The sequence below is a fragment of the Etheostoma cragini genome, chromosome 6 (genome assembly GCF_013103735.1).
Source record: "Etheostoma cragini isolate CJK2018 chromosome 6, CSU_Ecrag_1.0, whole genome shotgun sequence".
NCBI lineage: Eukaryota > Metazoa > Chordata > Actinopteri > Perciformes > Percidae > Etheostoma > Etheostoma cragini.
Genome location: NC_048412.1, coordinates 2076940 through 2097845, shown reverse-complemented (window position 1 = coordinate 2097845; position 20906 = coordinate 2076940). Strand labels below are relative to the sequence as shown.

Genomic DNA, 20906 nt, shown 5'->3' with positions numbered 1-20906 from the left:
GCAAAGCAGAGTGCTGAGTCTGGTAGAAGCAGGCTAATGGACCAGAGTCTAGTGGGACCAGGCTAACGTACACGAGTCTGGTAGGACCAGGCTAATGTACCAGTGTCTGGTAGGACCGGGCTAATGGACCAGAGTCTGGTAGGACCAGGCTAATGGACCAGAGTCTGGTAGGACCAGGCTAATGGACCAGAGTCTGGTAGGACCAGGCTAATGGACAAGAGTCTGGTAGGAACAGTCTAATGGACCAGAGTCTAGTAGGACCAGGCTAATGTACCAGATTTTGGTAGGCCCATGCTAGGGCTAAACAACTTTTCTGGGGAAAACCTGAAACTGAATATGAAGCTAAATGTTTAGTCAGTGTCAGTTATTTGCAAATGTAAGCTTTCAATTCTGAATATGTTCCTATTCCGTGTGATCCATTAAGTACCAGGTTGCCCTTTGTGTCCAAACTTCATATATTTTCTCAGCAAAAGGCCAGATGCCCCCCCATCTGTTTCCTGCTAAAATCGCAGTCGTAGCCGGATTCAAGAGGATTACCCTGAGAAAAAAAGCCATTTAATGCCACCTCTTCCCCTCTGGAGGAAGAGAAAGAGCCCACATCAGCTCCGGTCCGTCTCTTCGCAGGATCTCACTGCCTGACTAAGCTTTTCCCAATGAATGCCTCACAACAAATGTGCCGCGCAAGGCCGGCATGAGCCCTCTTATTCCTCAACAAATTCAGTCATCATTAGCAGGAGGAGGAGTACAGCACATTAATCAGAAAGTTAACTAGTGTTTTCTAAATCAACATTTCTGCACTGTGCTAATAATGTCTTTTGAGAAGAGCGCTGAGAAAAAGCAAAATGAGGAGCAATCCAGGCAGAAACACAGCACTATACATATAATTAAGTTTATACATAGTTAAGTGTATAGACAATTAAGTGTATATACACCCTTATTCAACAATTTACAGGTAATTCATAAGTGAATGACTTGTAATTTTATGGCATTAGTATATTATTAAAATGACCTGAGTTTGGTTAACAATTTGATCAGCTAAGTGCTTTTACCTACGTGTAAACAAGGTTAGCTTTTTGGCTAATGTAGCCTGGGACTCAACATAATAGCTGTAGCAGCTATTAGCAGTTACTCTGGGGAAAAATACAGAGAACAGAAATCAATGAATACATCTATTTTTGACATATTTGCACTAAACTATCATGTCGTTCTGGATTTATTTGCTTGTTTTTCTTTTATGCGCGGTTGTATTTTATTTTGCTTTCAATTAACAAGGCAGAGCATACCAGTGAAACTAACTATGGAAGCAATCTTGGCGTAACGAGAACTAAAAACCACTAAAAGAAATAGTGTCCGACGTTGTCGACTCCCCAGGTTTCACGAGCATATCTTCTAAAGGCTTCGAGATGGACTACAACAGCACATGTCTTGTCTGTAATCTGCCATTAGACAGCGATTCGAACCTCCAGTCCTGATCCCCACTTGGCAAGACTGACCAAAAGGAACGTCTTAAATTCTTCATCCTGGGCAAACATGAAAGTGCAGGGCTCCCTAAATCAGAAGGTGTCGACTTGTAAATGTACAGACACGCTTGTTGGTCAAACAGCCTTGAAAACCAAGCCGCTGTTGACTTAGGGAGGGCAGCCTTGAGTGGGTGGAGGTAGCGGACATGTAGGGTTCTTCAAAGGCAGCCAATCCCATTGAGGTAGCCTTTTCATGCTCCACTGTCCAGGTCCCTTAGGAGCCTGAGTGCTGCCGGGAAAATGTCCAAGCTTTCCAAGGCAATTCACTTTTGGCTATAAAGGTGTTTCAGCTTTCACTGGCCAACTTCTGGTAAGAGAATGAGCCTCGACAGACGCGTCTAACTTTACAGGTGTTCGCGACTCCCTGCTAATGAGATCACATGTGTACGGATTGTTTTGTCTTCATTTCTGTTTCTTGCACACACGGTGCCTAACCCTCATGGGTCTTCTCTCCTAAGCTTTGCAAATAAAATCTGACACCAAAAAATCATTTCTCAAACTCAAATTTTTCAATAGTCATCCAGCCCAAAGAAATCCTCAGAAATAAAAGTCATTATACTAAATATTATATCCGTTACGTCCTCATGAAGAGGACAATAAAACAACAAAACTGTCCTTTTTTTCTAGATAGACAACCAAGGGATTGAGCATTAGCTAAACCAACAATGATACACATGAGGCGAAATACTAAAGATGTCTTTATTTGCACGGTGAAGTGTCCACTGGCTGAACTAGCTTATTAGAGCAGGTAATCTCCAATTAGTCTCCTTGCTTTGTGCAAATGTTTTTTTTCCATTGAGAAACAACATTGGCGCATATTTATATATATATATATATATATATATATCCTTCAACTAATCAGACCAACAATCCGGGTGATGTAGAAGCGACAGCGGCATCAAGGTTTTTTTTGCTAATTGTTCACTTCTCTATCGACATCTAGTTAAAGCCGGCAATAGCGTGGCAGGTTGATAAGCCGGTTTGGTTCCTGCAAAATTGTACTGAAGCAGGTTGAAGGCTAGGTTAGAACTACAGTTGAAAATTAGCCGATTGTTAACACTTATGCTTTTACAGAAAAATAATTAAATTAGAATTAAACGTGCAGGTTTCCAGACCAAGCTGCAGGGAGAAATCAAATCACCGGCAGAGTGGGCGGGGCTTACCTAGTCTAAGTGCTTGTTTCTGGGACAACAAAAATGTATTTTTTGACCAAATGACCTCCAACCTGGCAGCTGCTTCTCTAAACGCACTTTACAGGAAAAATGAAAAAGAAGAAAAGAACTCTTCACGAAGCAAACAGCGCTGTTGTTAAAAAGCCGATTAGACTGTCACCAGCCAGGCTGGAGCTCATGGTTAACGGTGACGGAGCAGCTCTTTACTTCAGAGAGAAACAGCTTTACTTGGCATTTGCCTTTTTTTAAACGTCCTTTCTTGCGTTTGATCTTTTAGTGGTGAGCATGTGGAGTGAGGTGGGGAATGTTTAACCACATTTCATGAAAAAAAAATGCATCCACGTGTATTTACCAAATATTTGGCTTGGAAGCGTGGTGACGTATAGGGTGACGTTGCAGGGCTAGTTTGTAATCTGAAAGTTTCCAACAAGACGGAAGTTCTCAGTTATATTTATTAAAATATATGTTTGTGCCATCAACTCTTGTCACATAGCTGTCCACAAACCACTTCTCTTTTATGGAGCGATTTAGACTTTGCCAAAAAGGAGGATTTAATAAGTAAATATTACCCAATAAGCTACAATAGCTTCCTCCATTTTCTACTCCACACAGAATGGGCGCCAAGATAGTTCAGTTGACACAACGAGCCAGGGTTCGACTCCGACCTGCGGCCCTTTGCTGCAGGTCATCCCCCCCCGCCCTTTAATGTCTTCAACTGTCCTATCAAAAGCCTTAAAATAACAAAATAATAATCTTACAAAAAAAAGTCAGCACAGAACGGCACAAAGTAGTGTGACAAAGTTCTAAAAAGTTGACTTAAAAAAAGAATGTACGCCCAATGCACAAAATCTCAGTCCTTGTCGCAGCACCCGCATGTTTTACTCCAACCTGCGGCACCTTGTTGCATGTAATCGCTCACTCTCTCTCCCCTTTCACATCTTCAGCTGTCCCATATAATAAAAGGCCTAAAATATGCCCGCAAAAAATGTTATTTGCAGCTTGTTCTCACAATCCACAAATATCGGTCGTAAAGATAGCCATCTTGGGGAAAATCATTTGTACATCATGTTCATATACTGTCCACTTTGTTGCAGACTGCTGAAACTAAATACTCCCTTTAAATTCTTGTCTCTGTTAAGGCATGGCAAGACCTCCACCACTCTAAAATACCAGACAAAAGCAGCATTGACGTGAAGTGGATGGGGAAAAGACGGGGGGGGGGGGGGGGGGGGGGGGGGGGGGGGGGGGGGGGGGGGGGGGGGGGGGGGGGGCCTCTGAAAGAGTAGGGGGATGCTTGAGATGAGCTTCATAGGAAGGGGTGATGAGCCTCAGACTGTCTCCATCTCAGCTGTCTCCATCTAACAGCTTCCCCGTTGTCCTCGCATGAATGAGGACCAACTTACAAAAAACACAAAAGTGGGCTGAGGAGGGAGGGCTATTTAGGAGGACATGCTGCTGAATAAACACAGCATCACAATTGTGTGTGTGTGTGTGTGTGTGTGTGTGTAGATACCGTAGAATTGACAGTCTGATCCTATTACACTCAGTTTATTTGAGCCAGCCCTGAAGAAAACACTGATAAAAAGCTCTTTAAACAGCTATATTAACATTACAGAGAATGTGTTTGTGTTTACGTGTGTGCGTGTGTGTGTGTGTGTGTGCAGAGACCATAGAATTGACAGTTTGATCCTATTACACCCAGTTTATTTGAGCTAGCCCTGAAGAAAACACTGATAAAAAGCTCTTTAAACAGCTACATGAACATTAGAGAGAATGTGTTTGTGTTTATGAGTGTGTGTGTGTGTGTGTGTAAAGCTCAAGTTGTCGTCGGCGACTGAAGGGGAACGAGGGTGCACTTTCTATCTGTCTGGCCGATCCACTCCAGTCCATCAGAGGAATGTCTGGTCACCAGCAATGTGTGCGGTCAACCTGGCCAAACCTGGGACAACGCGAACCCCCCCCCCCACCCCCCTCATACACACACAAACACACACACCTGAGGTCCACCTAGTGAGGGGGATTGACAAGTGCAGCTGCTCTGCATGAAGTCTGAACAGTGAAAGGGTTTGTTCCATTTTCACCACTCAATTAAACGAAGGCTTGCAATCTCTCTGCCAACATAATCGAGTTCAACCTCACCAAACCACGGTTATCTGCTTCCAAAAAGCCTGTAATGTACACACACACACACACACACACTTTTTCACATCACGTCTGCCCCGCCCAGCCATGGCAGTGATGTCAGAATGCCCTGCGCAATGGTAAGACTTGAATTTGGAGACTTGACGTGGTCCTCTCACCTAGACCTAACTCGCAGCTAGAAAAGGAATATTGGTTTCCCCAAAATGTCCAACAATTTAATTAAGGGCTCATTGGTCTTCACCGTTCAATTTGTCAGAATGAATTTAGCAGCACACTAATTGCTGCTTGGAAGAACTATGCAACGCCATCACTAATAGGGACGTTGTAGAGCGTCCTCTGGTGGACAGACTATGCAACGCCTTCACAAACAGGGACGTTGTAGAGCGTCCTCTGGTGGACAGACTATGCAACGCCTTCACAAACAGGGACGTTGTTGAGCGTCCTCTGGTGGACAGACTATGCAACGCCTTCACAAACAGGGACGTTGTTGAGCGTCCTCTGGTGGACAGACTATGCAACGCCATCACTAACTGGGAGGTTGTAGAGCGCCCTCTGGTGGACAGACTATGCAACGGCATCACTTACAGCGACGTTGTAGAGCGTCCTCTGGTGGACAGACTATGCAACGCCATCACTAACAGGGACGTTGTAGAGTGTCCTCTGGTGGACAGACTATGTAACGCCATCACTAACAGGGACGTTGTAGAGCGTCCTCTGGTGGACAGACTATGCAACGCCATCACTAACAGGGACGTTGTAGAGCGTCCTCTGGTGGACAGACTATGCAACGCCATCACTAACAGGGACGTTGTTGAGTGTCCTCTGGTGGACAGACTATGCCACTCCAACACTCATAACAGGATTGCCCATCCCTTTTTAATTTTTTCTTCTTCTAAATATTCATGTATCAGAAGCCTTTATTTGCCATTATTAATGATTCTGATGAATTAATATTTTCAAAAATAGAATTATCAGCCATTATAAATGCTGATAGTTCGGGAAATGCCAAATATCCTCTGATAATATCGTCCCTCCGATATATCGGTCGGGCTCTACTGTGCAGAAAGCGAACTTGACCCTTGTGCCATGGTGACACCATGACTCAGTGGGAATCAACGTTGCAGACTGCGATGACTCGAGTCAGCGCAGGGTCATCCAGCTGTTTCTCACTGGCACCTTTTACCAATTGTGACATAAGTCTATTAGAGCGCATGCACGGTTAAAAAAAAACCTTATCAGGCCTTACTCGAAACGCAGACGACTGGAGCACAGCATGTTTCACGTGGAAAAAGTTAGCAGATCGGTCGCTGTGCGGCTACCAACAAAGCATGACACATACCCAAAGGAATGGATCCAGAGAGCCACGAAGCTACACAAATATTTCCATTTCAGAAGTCAAAATTTCAACATCTTATTTGCCATCTGTTTGTTTGTTGCTAAATGTATTTATGTTGGCCTCATGTGAAGAAAAGGCAAACCTGGTGAGGGGGGAAAAAAATGGAGAAATTCTTGAAGCAAATGTCAACAAGTGTAGCAGCCAAACCAAAGAAAATCTAACATGAGGGGCTAATTACTTCCAGCTGCTAGAGCAGGTTATCAGGGCCGTCGCCAATTGGCTCAGCAGCACATCCTCAATGCCCAATCAGATACACCGTTGCTCTGCGCTCGCCAAGAAATGACTTTCAGTCTTTCATCTGGACGGCCATCTTGAAATGTCATATGTGGAGCCTGTGCTTGCAAATGGGGCGTCCAACTGCAGTGCTGTCTGGGAATGGGTCCATTTTATTCAGCGATCGTAGCCTCAAATGATGTTAGTGTTCTTTTAAAACCTCAATAAATAAAACCTCTGTTTAATCAAGGGATCAATATTAGTTCTTGGGATTTAGCACTTAAAGCACAAATGACAGCACCATTTCTCACTCAGGGGCCTAATTTATTAACGGTGCGTGTCCACAGGCAAGCATCATTTCCACGCTTCCCAATCACTGTTAATAATAATAATCAGTGTTGCAAAGTGGGACATTGTAGAGCGTCCTCTGGTGGACAGACTATGCAACGCCATCACTAACAGGGACGTTGTAGAGCGTCCTCTGGTGGACAGACTATGCAACGCCATCACTTACAGCGACGCTGTAGAGCGCCCTCTGGTGGACAGACTATGCAACGGCATCACTTACAGCGACGTTGTAGAGCGTCCTCTGGTGGACAGACTATGCAACGCCATCACTTACAGCGACGTTGTTGAGCGTCCTCTGGTGGACAGACTATGCAACGCCATCACTAACAGGGAGGTTGTAGAGTGTCCTCTGGTAGACAGACTATGCAACGCCATCACTAACAGGGACGTTGTTGAGCGTCCTCTGGTGGACAGACTATGCAAGGCCATCACTAACAGGGACGTTGTAGAGCGTCCTCTGGTGGACAGACTATGCAACGCCATCACTAACAGGGACGTTGTAGAGCGTCCTCTGGTGGACAGACTATGCAACGCCATCACTAACTGGGACGTTGAATAGCGTCCTCTGGTGGACAGACTATGCAACGCCATCACTAACAGGGACGCTGTAGAGTGTCACATGTACACTCGTAACATTGTTGATCGTCCATTTTTAGTTAATTTTAAATATTCATTCATCAGATTAATTTGTCATTATAAATGGTTTGGATTAATACATGAAAAAAAATCTGATATTTTGGGAAATGCCTAATATCCACCAATATATCGGTCAGGCTCAACTGTGAGCAGCCGTGCAATGCATTCTGGTAGCATAGCGGCGACGTTTTGAGGAAGTGAGGCAGTGTGTTGCCCACTTCTCAGATGCATAAAGTTAAATCCAGGTTTTTTTATGCAAATCAGGGGCGTCCAGCTCAACTCTATAACTAGAGATAGATAGATAGATAGATAGATAGATACTTTATTCATCCCCAGGGAAAGTTTAGGCATCCAGTAGCAAGACAACCATAACACAACAAACACATACTGTATACACTCCTATAAATAATTTCATACATATAAAATTTAAATAAAAATCACTCAGAGAAATACAGTGACCATGATCAGGTGAGATACTAGGTAGTATCCACTAGGTAGACTGTGTGTAATGATAATAGTGCAAAAGTGCAAAAGTGAACAGTGCAGGGATTGAACAGTGCAGTAGATCAAGATAGAATACTGGCTATGACTATAGTATATAAACCATAATAACCTATAAACTGACTGAATAAGAACAAGAGTTTTAATAATGGTTTTGTGTGAACACACAGACAGTAGCTGTGGAACTGTAAAAGAAGAACATACAGTCCCCATTCTCTCCATTCTATGTGGCTGACTGCCTTCAGGTCCCCTTCGCCATCAGGACCCAGCCAGTGAATGGGCCTCAGTTGGCCGCCGACACACCGACACCTCAGTGAAACCGCATCCCCGATTGGGTGCTAAGAGCATTTTTACAAGGAGCTTGTTGTTGTTGTTGTTGTTGTCTTTGAAAGGCCGCGGCAGGCTGAACCAGCGTCACGGAGACGCACGGAGGGCCGGGATCCACACAGACGCCTCATTAATGCGTGATCAAGCAGCGAGACAGAGGAGGTCTGTGGAGTGTGGCCAGCACTCTCTTCCTCACCACAGAGAACCCTTTCTACACCTCGCACCCCACTTCTTCTCTTTATTGCACAGTGAGCACACACAAAACACACCTATAATATCCGGTTCCACCTCTGGAGAGGGAGGAGGGAGTGTTGCCAAAGATTAAGGTGAAGCTGTGTGTGTGTGTACATAATGTGTATGCATGCACACAAACACACGCATGTGTACGTGTGAGAGCCGAGAGATTAAAAAGGAAATGGCGGCCCGTCGATGTGCGGACAGGCTGCTTTCAGCGCCGCGTCCCTCAGCATCAATTAGCAGGTTGTGCTGTGACTGGCTCCTGTTAGAGGTGAAGTGGGCCAGCTGAGGGAGGTAAACATACCTCTCCCCAGGGCTCGCTGAAATCAGAAGGAGGGCAACAATGTGCCACTGCCTGAGCCACAGAAGCCTGCCTGTGCCTGGCCACTAACACTCTTTAGCAGCCATTTCCTACCTTCTCCTCCAATTTCCTTGGCCAGGTTCACGTACGGGGGGGGGGGTGACAGTGGACGTTTCACCTGGCTGCATAAGAAACCTTTTTTTTTCTGCTATGACTCCAACCTCTGTGCGTGTGTGTGTGGACTTGTTTAACTATACTCGTGGGGTCCTGTCACTGTTTATAGTTTTTAAATGTATACAAAAAAATTTTGATCACAAAAAAAAATGTACTCATGTGGTCCAAAAACCGGGAGCCAGTATACTTGTGGGGTCCCGACAGCTTTGTGGGACCAAAATGCGGGACCCCACAACTTTAAAGAGCTGTTTGACGGTTAAGCATTGGTTTTAGGATTAGGGTTAGAATTAGGTTAAGGTTAGGGTGAGGGTAAGGGGTAAGGTTAGGCATTTAGTTGTGGTGGTTAAGGTTAGGGTAAGGGACCAGGGAATACATTATGTCAATGATGGGTCCCCACAAAGATAGTGCAACAAACCGTGTGTGTGTGTGTGTGTGTGTGTGTGTGTTTTGTTTTGTGTTTTGATCAGATACAACCACAGACCACAATAAGGTAAATGCCTGCTTTGCAGCATAATTCAGTATAAAAATAAATACAGAAATAAGGCAATTCATATGTAAAATGGTGATAGCTTATTATATATACTGTAAATACTTCTTTTTGGTGAAAAAAAACAGAGACCACAGTTTTTCAAAATTCCCCTTCTTCTTTTTATTTTAATTCCTCTGTGGCCCTGATTGAACATACTACTGTGTATGTACAAACTGTCAAAGCTACTTTCTCAGATCATTTTTCATCTGATTGTTTCAAGCCCAGTTTTTACACTCATGTAATAAATCTTATTAAACTGCATTTTCTTTTGCGAGAACACAAACTGCGAGCTCATTTAGGATGGCCATCTTTTAAAAAAGGGCGAAGAAAAGCCTTCTTGTAAACAGGGGAACAAAGAACTGTGGCTCCCATAACATTCACTCCTAACATTTCTCAGAAGAAAAACAAAGGAAATGGAGAAAGTGGAATGAGCAAATCCAATGTATGAGGGAGTGTGAGTCTTAAAAATGTGAGTTAACATGAAGTGTCTGTGTCTCTGTGGCACTTTATGATTCAAATGGATCTTCAATCTTTCATTAAAAGGCTTGCGATTTGAATGCCTGAGGCTTGGTTCTCACCAGACCTTTATTAAAACAGACAAAATATAGTGTCAGATCCTAAGTGCTGGACTGGTCATGCTTTCACATGCATTTAGGTCAACCTTACCCTGGGTACACTGGGTCCATTCAGGGCCACAAGGTGTAAATTGAGATGTAAATAAACAGTTTATGTGGGCCAGGTCTAAGCGCTGAAGCTAAAGGTCCCAGATTGACCTTTAAAGTAGCTCAGCGTAAATTCTTTCAGGAAGACTTAACTATTAATTGATGCACTCACCGGTGTCTAGATTCCATTGGGGGGGGGGTCTGATGGTTCACTACCCCTATAGATATATCTATCTATCTATCTATCTATCTATCTGCATGGGGAACTTTCCACAAAGTCATCTCACAATGCAAATCAAATCAGCTGTTTAGCTAACCGAAATAACACCATGCCTCTCTCTAGGTATGGTGAAGGGTATGTGATGATGTGGGGGGGGGCTTTAATTCCAAAGGCCAAGGGAACTTTATCAGGATGCATAGTATCTTGATCCATGAAATAACTGGCCTTTAGTAATAAAAATGTGCCTGACTCTATGGGTATTTAACATAGGGATGTGTATACTTACGCCCCCTGTATTGTGTATATTGTAATGTATGTATATTTTGTGTGCTGCTGTAACACTGTAATTTCCCATTTTTTTGGGATCAATAAATATCTATCTATCTATCTATCTATTTTAAGGAAGAATATTTATTTATTTACTTACAATACGTTATTCATTCACAAAGAAAATTGGTGACCTTAAAAGGGTGGATTTTTCTAAATTTTATGAATTAAGGCATTAAGATCAATTCCCAAAAGATTAATTTTTTCCCCTCTTTTTATCAACTTTAGCATGGGTGTGCAAGCTTATGCGAGCCACTGTATGTCAAATTAGTTGTTCTGCATCCAATTTTTTCCATAACACCCGGTTTACAACCTCTTGAGACAGGTTTTCCCCAGATAGGTTTTCCCTTATGCCATTACTCTCCTCAACAACCTATAGCAGCCCCCCCCCCCCCCCCCCCCCCCCCCCCCCCCCCCCCCCCCCCCCCCCCGAGCAGTCGACAAACACAGTCCGCTGTCACAACAACAATCACATAGGCCGAGGATGATGCAGCAGCTGAACAGACTACTCTGCATGGATTTTATTTCATGGGTAATATCCAGCATGTTATGTAATACTCTCAGTATTATATCACCTGTGTAATAAACGGTCTCCACTTAGTCTTTATCATTGAACATTCATTCCGGGATTAATCGGGTGCCCCCAGACATTTTGCCAGATGTGACCTAATTTAAGGCTTCATGTCCGTCACCTTCCACTTTCTTTATATTGGCGTTCTAAACTCCGGTCAACTAACGAGGAATATGGTTTACTGCTATTCCTATGACCCGAAACACAATAACAAAGAAAATAATCCGAAAGTAGCCAACGGGGACGATGTAGAGCGCCCTCTGGTGGACAAACTATGCAACGCCTTACATGGTTGACCGTCCGTTTTTTATATTTTTTATATTTAGTTATCAGAATCATTTATCTGTCATTATAAATGATTCTGAGGGATGACTATTCTTCTATCTGCAGTTATAAATGCCGATACTTTGGGAAATGCCTAATATCTGCCGATAATATCGGGCCGCCAATATATCGGTCGGGCTCTAATTTAAATAGCTCACGTTACTGTATTATGTGAACAGTTAACTTTATTTAAGATTTTATGTGGCAGTTTCTTTTGCACGGTGCAAATATCCACCAGAATAAATTCCTAAACCAGACTATTTTAGAATATTTCGGCTATTTTAGATTATTTCAGATACCGTAATTTCCCATTTTTTGGGGATTAATAAATATCTATCTATCATCGCTGCGTCCAGAGCTTAGCACCGCCTCCCAAGACGATTATGGTGGGTTTAATTAAAGAAATGCAAACAACCCAGAAATGTACCTATGTATGTAGGTCTGGCAATGCGAGACCACAGGAAAAGCTTCAACATTAGACATTGCCAAGCCTGCAGTTTTGAATTTTTTTCTTTAGCTTCCCAAAAGAGAAACATGTTCTTAACAGCTAGTGCAGCTCAGAGGGAAGAACTAGACTGTTCAAGTGTCCCAAAAGTCAGACTTCCTCTGTTTGCAGGGCACACTTTATATAAGAGTGGCCCTGAATTCAGCCGGTTGTTTTGAGGATCAGTCAGGACCATGGACAGAGATCATGTCACCACAGCTTGACCCCTGGGGGCCCCAACCCAACACAAACCAACAGAAAACACTGGAAAGGCCCAAAGGTTGCCAAAGGCGCTGTTGTGAAGTAATTGTCTAAATTAGGGGGGGGGGGGGTATGAGTCTAGTTCAACAGCAACAGCTGGTCAAATACATATTATATTCAAAATCTCACAAGACTACAGTCGGGCATTAACCCACAATAGAAACTATGCAGTCTTCCCTTTATGTCACAGTCGAAAAGGATGTTGATCAGCATTACTTTTTGCATGATTAAGCAGCTTTTAACTTTTGTTCCTCAATTTACTTTAACCATTGTGTTGTCCTCCTCAAAAAATGACAAATATTTGACATTTTCATCCCATTTCTTTGACTTTTCTTCAACACCACCTTACTAGTTTTACTACTTTTTGGAATTCATGGTCAATAACCCCTTATTTATATAGAATTATACCTAATATTTGAGTTAAAAAAAAAACAGAAGTTATGACTTATTTTGGCTAATAGTTAAGATCAGAGGAATGAAAGTGATCAATTGTATTTACAAAGAGCGTGGTAAGAAATCAAAAAAGAAATTGTGGTAATTTCGTTAAAAAGAAACCCATATTTCAGATATAGACATTTTATAAAGGGGTCAAATTTGACACAATGACGACAGGTGGGTTAAGAAGAGATATAAAATAATCTTAAAACATTTATAGGGCTTGTCTTAACATTACTCAACAAGATATAGGCTTCCACAGTGAGTTAACAGCAGCTTGTCACAATGCTTACTGGGGGGGGCAGGCCCAAGACGCCACCCATAATGCATTACTACCACACCTATACAGGCTTTGTAAAGTAATACATGACATGGGAAATATACTGTATAAAAAAGCCCTGTATACAACACCGTTGGGCTCTTTAAATCTAAATATAACCGCGCAAAGCTGGCTTCTTAACTGCCTGGCTAATGTTGCGTTCACTTGCTTCTCGAGGGCTCCGACCGTTAGTCCAGATGTCAATAACAAGACTTGTGCACGTTTTAAAATATTAAACTCATGCCTCATGTCTTAAATAATATCAATGACTTGTGATTTAGTAGTGAGTTGAAGAGAAATGTCACTAAATATGCAGCAGAATGTAACACCTAGCTAGCTAAGTGTAACACCTTAAGTCAGCTAGCTGTCAATCCAACATTATTAGCTAGTAGCCTAACTTCTTAGCAAAAAGTTGTTGTAGGCCTATAACCCATCTCTAGTTAAGCTAGTTAAGTTAATCATCCGCCCCCTAAAAGTTAGCAGAATGTCGTGAATTATGACATTACATCTCATCTTTCCCCGGTCATATATTGACACTAGTTAGGTTGGTCGTTGACGCTCCATTCGGAATTGTAATATTTCCTACAGCCATTGAAGGCAGCAGCTAGCTTTTCAACCACAGAAACAAGCTGAAAAGTCCCACAAACTGTGTCCCCACACTGACCTTGTTCAAAGGGGGGGTCCGGGTAACATCGTAGCCTCGCTTCTTGGTGTAGACGAAGGTCTTTGCTTTGTCCTCGGACTTGTGCATCTCCGTTTCCACTGACTCCCGTCTGACCAGAGCGCGTGCCATAGCGTAGCCTCTTTAAATAGACCGACGGCGGACTGTTGTGTGAACTCAACAAGTGGGTGCGCAGGTCTGACCCGGGTGAAACAGACTATGGTCTGGAACCGCTGAGCTCTGGTCGCTCGTCTATCTGTGTAGTTACTGGAAGTAGAAGCGGAGTCTCCTTATCAACACGCTGTCTCTATCGATATGTCCCTCCGTGACCTATCACCTGGCAACAGGCGAGGTGAGGTAGTTAGGAACCAAAACACCCCCCATGTCTCGCCCTTGCATGTCTTCATTTATCCGTTGAGGATTAAATACATATTAGGTCATTTCATGACAGCTGTGCTCAATTGAGAGGGTTTTAAGACTTGAGCGGATTGAGTAGGCTACAAGCTATTAATGTGAAAAATAGTGATTATATTCCATATTAAACCAGTTAAAACAGAACAGACAAACTTCAAAATCAACCCTTTAATTGGTGTACTTATTTGAAGGTCGTTTGGTATAATATTAATCATTTATTCTGTTTATTGATTCCCCAGTGGGGAAAAATTACAATGTTAGTAAGTACTATACACAGGTCTGGAATACACACATGCCTTGCTCAAGGGCACCTGGCACTGCCCAGGAGGTGAAGTGGCATCTCTCCAGCTACCCATCCACACTCCATACTTTGGTCCTTACGGGGACTTGAACCGACAACCCTCCGGTTCCCAAAGACTGAGCTACTGCCATCCCCTATGTTAGTGGTTAAGATGATTGCAAAGACTATTCATAGCACCATCTTTACAAACAAGTTAATTTAAGTTCATATTGATTGGTGTTTAATTCCTTCATTCCAACCTTTATTTAACCAGGATAAAAAAAACTTGAGAATAAAAATCACTAGATATACATAGACGCAGAGACACCTCCAGGTAAATACAGAGACACTTCCAGGTAAATACATAGACGCAGAGACACTTCCAGGTAAATACATAGACGCAGAGACACTTCCAGGTAAATACAGAGACACTTCCAGGTAAATACATAGACGCCGAGACACTTCCAGGTAAACACATAGACGCAGAGGCACTTCCAGGTAAATACAGAGACACAGAGACACTTCCAGGTAAATACAGAGACACACTTCTAGTCATCATATTCAAACAACAATGTCATCATAAAAACCCTGGGTCCTAAATCAATTTAAAAACAGAGACTGCCTTTCTGCAAGCTCCTTTAAAAGAATAAAATGAGACTAACTCCTTCAACTGGAGTTTATTCTATTATTGTCTTAATGGAGAGTCTAATATCTAAATTGTGAATTGATAGCAGTACAAGTAGCCAAAGTAATAGGAAGTTATTCTGTTACTTTTAGGAGTTATAGCCATAGCGGAATAATCAAGTAAATTGTATTGTCAAATCTCTGAAATATGTTCCACAAATACAGAGGAAACAGAAATATGTTTTGCGCCGACCCATGGTGCAATAAGTACAAAATACAGTACATACAAAGTATATACAATACAATACAATACATAACATTTGACAAAGCCAAACAATACAGAGAATGAAATTACTTAAAAATGTGCAAAATGAAGGGAAAACTATCAAATGAAAGGGAAAAAGTGAAATTACAGTACTCACACCTGCCATCATACCCATAAAAACTAGAGAATAAATACAATACAGCGAATACACTACGACATAATACTACTATACATAAATACAATTAAAAACAGTGAGTGGGCAGCGCTGAGCAAGCACCACCCCCAGATGTAAGAGTACATGTGTTAGGTCTAACATAAGTTCACATATTGTACCATGTATGATTTAGATCATACTGTGCCCCAGTTACCCCCCAACGTTTTTGATGAGTCATGCCATATGTTGGACACACGTAACTGAGATGGCTTTACGACATGGTGTGTCTGAGGGAAGATATTCAAAGCCAAGGTCAGCTTTCACCCGGTTTCTGTTTGCAACATTATGCAACTGAGACTTTGACAGCCACACATACCCTGCTGGGAGTGGGAGAAAGGTTATGTAATCCCTCAGTCCATAAACCTCATGTTGATGAGGTGACTGCACCAAACTCACTACAGTCTCGCCTCGAAGCCAGCTGATTTGCAAATGATTGTCCCTACAGAATCAGGCCTCTACAGGCGCATGCTTTTCATTTTTCTAATTCTTGACTTTGTTATGTATTTGTCTTTAGGATTCCCTGTCAGCGTGCGTGACTGATGAGTGACTTTAAACCCTAAAGAAACACATCTGAAGTCTGATTCTGATGTCAACGTCGAGCATGTGCCAAGTGTGTAAAGATGCTCGGCTTGATACGATAATCTCTGGTGTTTCTGCAAGGCATTTTGACCCTGTTGAACCCCTCAGAGGTTTAGGGTATCAGATTTTCTGCAAGTTTTTAAGTTACCTTCAGTGTCCCTTGCCCTAATTTTTACGCCTTAAAGGAGAATTCTGGTCGATTTCAACATATGGCTCTGTTTTTTTAAAATTTGGAACACTGTCAGTAGAGAGAAAAATGAAAACAATCGGTGCAGTCTACACCGAGTTATCCTCCTGCTAGAGTTAGCACCCAACAGGCGCAAACAGGGCAAGTTTTGAATGTGTTTTTAGCCTCTTAACATGTTGAAAATGTCATCAAAAGTGCACCCCCATGTGCAAAGTAAAAGTACTTTTAGTTACAGATACAATGACACGCACAGGGTTAAAACCTATTAAAAGACAACTGTACAGTCAAGATATGGGCTATTCAAGGGGCTGTTCCAATTGCAGATTAACCATTTTCTATACTAAAATAAGATGAAAGCAGTGATTCCTTCTGAGTGAACACAGTGAATCTGACTGCTAGAGATGTGGAGGGAGTAGGACTCGGTGTAGACAGCACCGATTGTTTTCATTTGTCTCCCTACTGACAATGCTAAAAATACAAAATAAATTAAAAAAATGCCAAATGGTGAAATCGACGGGAATTTTTCTTTAAGTCAGATCACTTTCTGAAACTGTGGCAAATAGCCTATGTCTCAACTTGCTGCATTCAGGCACCATGTCCTCCCATAAATCATGGGCACAATGTGGCTCTATGTCAGTTTGGAGCAATCACACTACTATTAGTGTCAAGATTTATATCTCTGACTTATCCATGCACTGTTGAGCGTATCAGATAAAGTACAGAAGACTTGGGTTTAATGCTGTGATGTTGCCTCAGATGTTTTGGAAACTTCTCTGCTATTGAATTACATTTAAGATGCACTGAAAATGCAAGTTTGTCTCCAGTACATTTGGGCACAGGTCTGCAGGAGTGAGAAACACAGGCCACCAAAACAGTATCAACAGGCTTTTGTGAGTCCCATGGGGTCACATGGGGTCAAATGGGGTCACATGGGGTCACATTGGGTCACATGGGGTTTGTGTTGGCTCCCGCCAGCAACAGACTCAGTGACAGGCTACTTTTTCCTCAAGACTCTTGATTTCTCTCTTTGACTTCATTGAATGAAAATGTTACGTTATGAGGTTTTTTAACATTATTATGAGTTCCCCCAGCCTGCCTATGGTCCCCCAAGGGGCTAGAAATGGTGATAGGTGTAAACCGAGCCCTGGGTATCCTGCTCTGCCTTTGAGAAAATGAAAGCTCAGATGGGCCAGTATGGAATCTTGCCCGTTATGAGGTCATAAGGGGCAAGGTTACCTCCCCTTTCTCTGCTTTGCCTGCCCAGAGAATATGCCCCCCCATGAGAGAGAGACATCATGGCTTTTGATGAGCAATGTGGCAGTTAGTCAAGACTTCAGATAAAGTATTAGGGGACCACTAAGGTCTATATAAAAGAGACTTCAGATACAGTATTAGGGGACCACTAAGGTCTATATAGAAGAGACTTCAGATATAGTATTAGGGACCACTAAGGTCTATATAAAAGAGACTTCAGATACAGTATTAGGGGACCACTAAGGTCTATATAAAAGAGACTTCAGATATAGGGGACCACTAAGGTCTATATAAAAGAGGCAGACAAACAATATGCTTTACAGTAAGATGTCACAATAGCCAGGATTCCAATTTCAAATTAACACATGGCAACTGAATTTTGTGTTTCTTGTTCTTACAAAAACACACATTGGTGCAAAAAAGTGCAACAAATTGCAGGAAATGAATCGTTTAACGATCACAAGTTCCTGGGGGAAGTCTCCCTCCTAAGATTATCGTAACAATAGCCAAACCTGAGAACATAGTTCTCCCCAGACACTGCTAAAATCACTGGGTTATGCAGCATTAAGCAATAATTTGACAGTCATAAATAGCCTGGCATGCTGGAAGTGGGAGAAAGGTTATTCAACACTCAGTCCATAAACCTCATGTTGATTGACTACAGTCTTGTCTCAAAGCCAGCCGATTTGGAAATGATTGTCCCTGCAGAATCACAGGCATCTACAAGCGCATAATACTTTCCATTTTTCTGATTATTTACTTTATTATATATTTGTCTTTATTACCAGGATTCCCTGCCAGTGTGTGTGTCACTGATGAGTGAGTTTAAGTCAAGTCAAGTTATTCATAGAGCACATTTAAAACCAACCTAGGCTGGACAAAGTGCTGAATCAGAATCCGAATCAGAAATACTTTATAGATTTACAGAAGGGAATATAGATTTATAGAAGGGAATTCTGTGTTGCAGTTGCACGAAGTATATACAAATCTGAGTAGAAATATAAAAAAATGTGTGGATATTCACAGTATTTACATAGTGGAATTTTTATGATGCTGTATTTACATAATTAAGGAGTTGTAATGGTGAACATTAATAATGAATAATAGTATATAACATTTTAAGCCGGTGTTATTGCACAAAACAGATAATATTGTCCAGTATCAAACTCACTGCGTGTGTGTCAGACACTTAGAGGGAGGAGTTTAGGAGTTCTAAAGTTTGATGGCCACAGCCAGGAATGACTTCCTGTGGCGCTCTGTGGTGCATTTTGGGAGAATGAGTCTTTTGCTGAAAGTGCTCCTGTGTTTGAGCAACAAGCATGCAAAGTTATGTTATAAAAACAAAGTAAGACAATAAAAATATAGATCTGGCACACTTACGTGTACTGGTGTGCTTGTTCATTAATGTGCATTGTCCTGAATTAATAAAATAAATAATAACATACATACATACATACATGCATACATGCATACATGCTTACATACATACATACATACATACATGAATGCATGCATACATACATACATGCATACATACATGCATGCATGCATGCATGAATGAATGCATACATACATACATGCATACATACATGCATGCATGCATGAATGAATGCATACATACATGCATACATACATGCATGCATGCATGCATGCAGCTCGAGCCAGGTGTGTAAAGTTGGTCGGCCTGATTAAGTTATCTTGAGTGATTCGTGAGTGTGTCTGCAAGACGTTCTACCCTGTTGAACCCCTCAGTGGTATTGTATGTTACATGTTCAAGGTTTTTAGGACTTGCATGTGGATCAAATTACCTTTTTGTGTCTTTCTCCCTCACCTAATCCCCAAGCGTCCGCCTGCTTTCTTACACTGTGAAGGATAGCCTATGTCTGAACTTGCTGCATTCAGACGTCATGTCCTCCCCTAAATCCTTCATGGCACCCTGTGGCTGTGTCAATAGTGTTTGACGTTATCAACATAGACAAACCTGAAAACACTCACTCAACTGGCTGAATAATGAAGGTTCAAACGCAGATGTGGGATGGCTGAAAGAAGAATAGTAGCAGCTGCACTGTGGATGTTGATGTTTGATATTGATCAATGTCTTTAGCTCAAGTGCTTCCTAGTGCACCAAAACCAAACCCTTCCTCCTTTATCAGGCTTATAATGACACACATCTGCTGTTTGTGAGCCAGGAGCAGGACGTTATTTTTGAGGGTTCAGGCAGAACGCCAGTTGGCAGTGGGAGGGCACGAGGAATGCTGGGAGAGTTTGGGAAGCACCATCAGCCCACCCATTGGACGCTATCACTCAGCTCCGCAGCTTGTTCACCTAGTGATAATGTCAGTTTGTTACACAGATTGAGGAAATTTGGCTTGTTTTTTTTAAAGCGCCCATATTCTGCTCATTTTCTGGTTCATAATTGTATTTTGAGGTTGAACCACAGTAGGTTTACATGGTTTCATTTTCAAAAAACACCAAATTTTTCTTGTACTGCATATTGTTGCAGACCCTGTTTTCACCCTGTGTGTTTATGTCTCTATTTTAGCTCCAGAGTGAGACATCTCACTTGGTTTAGCTACAGAGTGAGACATTTACCTTCTATACTATCTTTGTTGGGAGTTGTACATGCTCAGTAGCTCGGTAAGATCCCATCAGCTAGATAACTCTTTCTCCAGCTTTGATCAGTCCAAGGCAGGATTAGTTGGAAGACTACTTCTAGACCAGGGCCACTTGTGGAAAACCTGCAGAACAGGGACAGGAAGTAGAACAGGGACAGGAAGTAGTTCTTTTGGAAATGATGGTCAACTAGTGTGTGTTGTAGCGGTGTTTTGCCATTGAGAACGAGCTAGCATGCTACGGTTAGCCACCCCGTCTCTAGAGACGTAGAAAGCCGTGCATATGTTTAATAGCTCACCCGGAGCCTGAAGACAGAGGACATTCAGAAACTGGATCTCACTAAAAAAACAGCATGGGTAGTTTTTTGTCCAAGTTTTTATGTGTGTGGAAGCACCAGAAACCCCAAATAACCCCAAAAGGTTTTGTTTTTTTCATAATATGGGCACTTTAATAAAACGGTGGGTCCCATTTGCGTTTAAAAATGTGTGTTTAAAAGCGCAATTTAGAAGCTGTAAATACATGGGAGGTTTTGTAGTTCCTCTTCTGCTGTTTCCGTTAACATGCTGCCACTGCTGCTGTTGGACATGTAAAAGCCTGACTTCCTGTGCCCCAGGCCAGGTCTACCATACAACAGGTGTTTAGAAAGCCAAGTGTATATTAAAGGCTTTCATAAACCAGGTATAGACCCCGTTTTGAGGAATACAGCATTATCAAAG

General features: G+C 42.2%; 1 protein-coding gene across 1 annotated transcript in view; it reads right to left on the bottom strand.

Moving 5' to 3' along the window:
• Positions 1–14076, bottom strand: part of me1 (malic enzyme 1, NADP(+)-dependent, cytosolic) — an 83063-nt gene extending 68987 nt beyond the window's left edge. The window contains exon 1 of the mRNA XM_034874444.1: positions 13764–14076. Coding sequence (XP_034730335.1) covers positions 13764–13892 — 129 coding nt within the window. The 5' untranslated portion in view covers positions 13893–14076. The remainder of the gene's footprint in view (positions 1–13763) is intronic.
• Positions 14077–20906: the final 6830 nt, after the last annotated feature.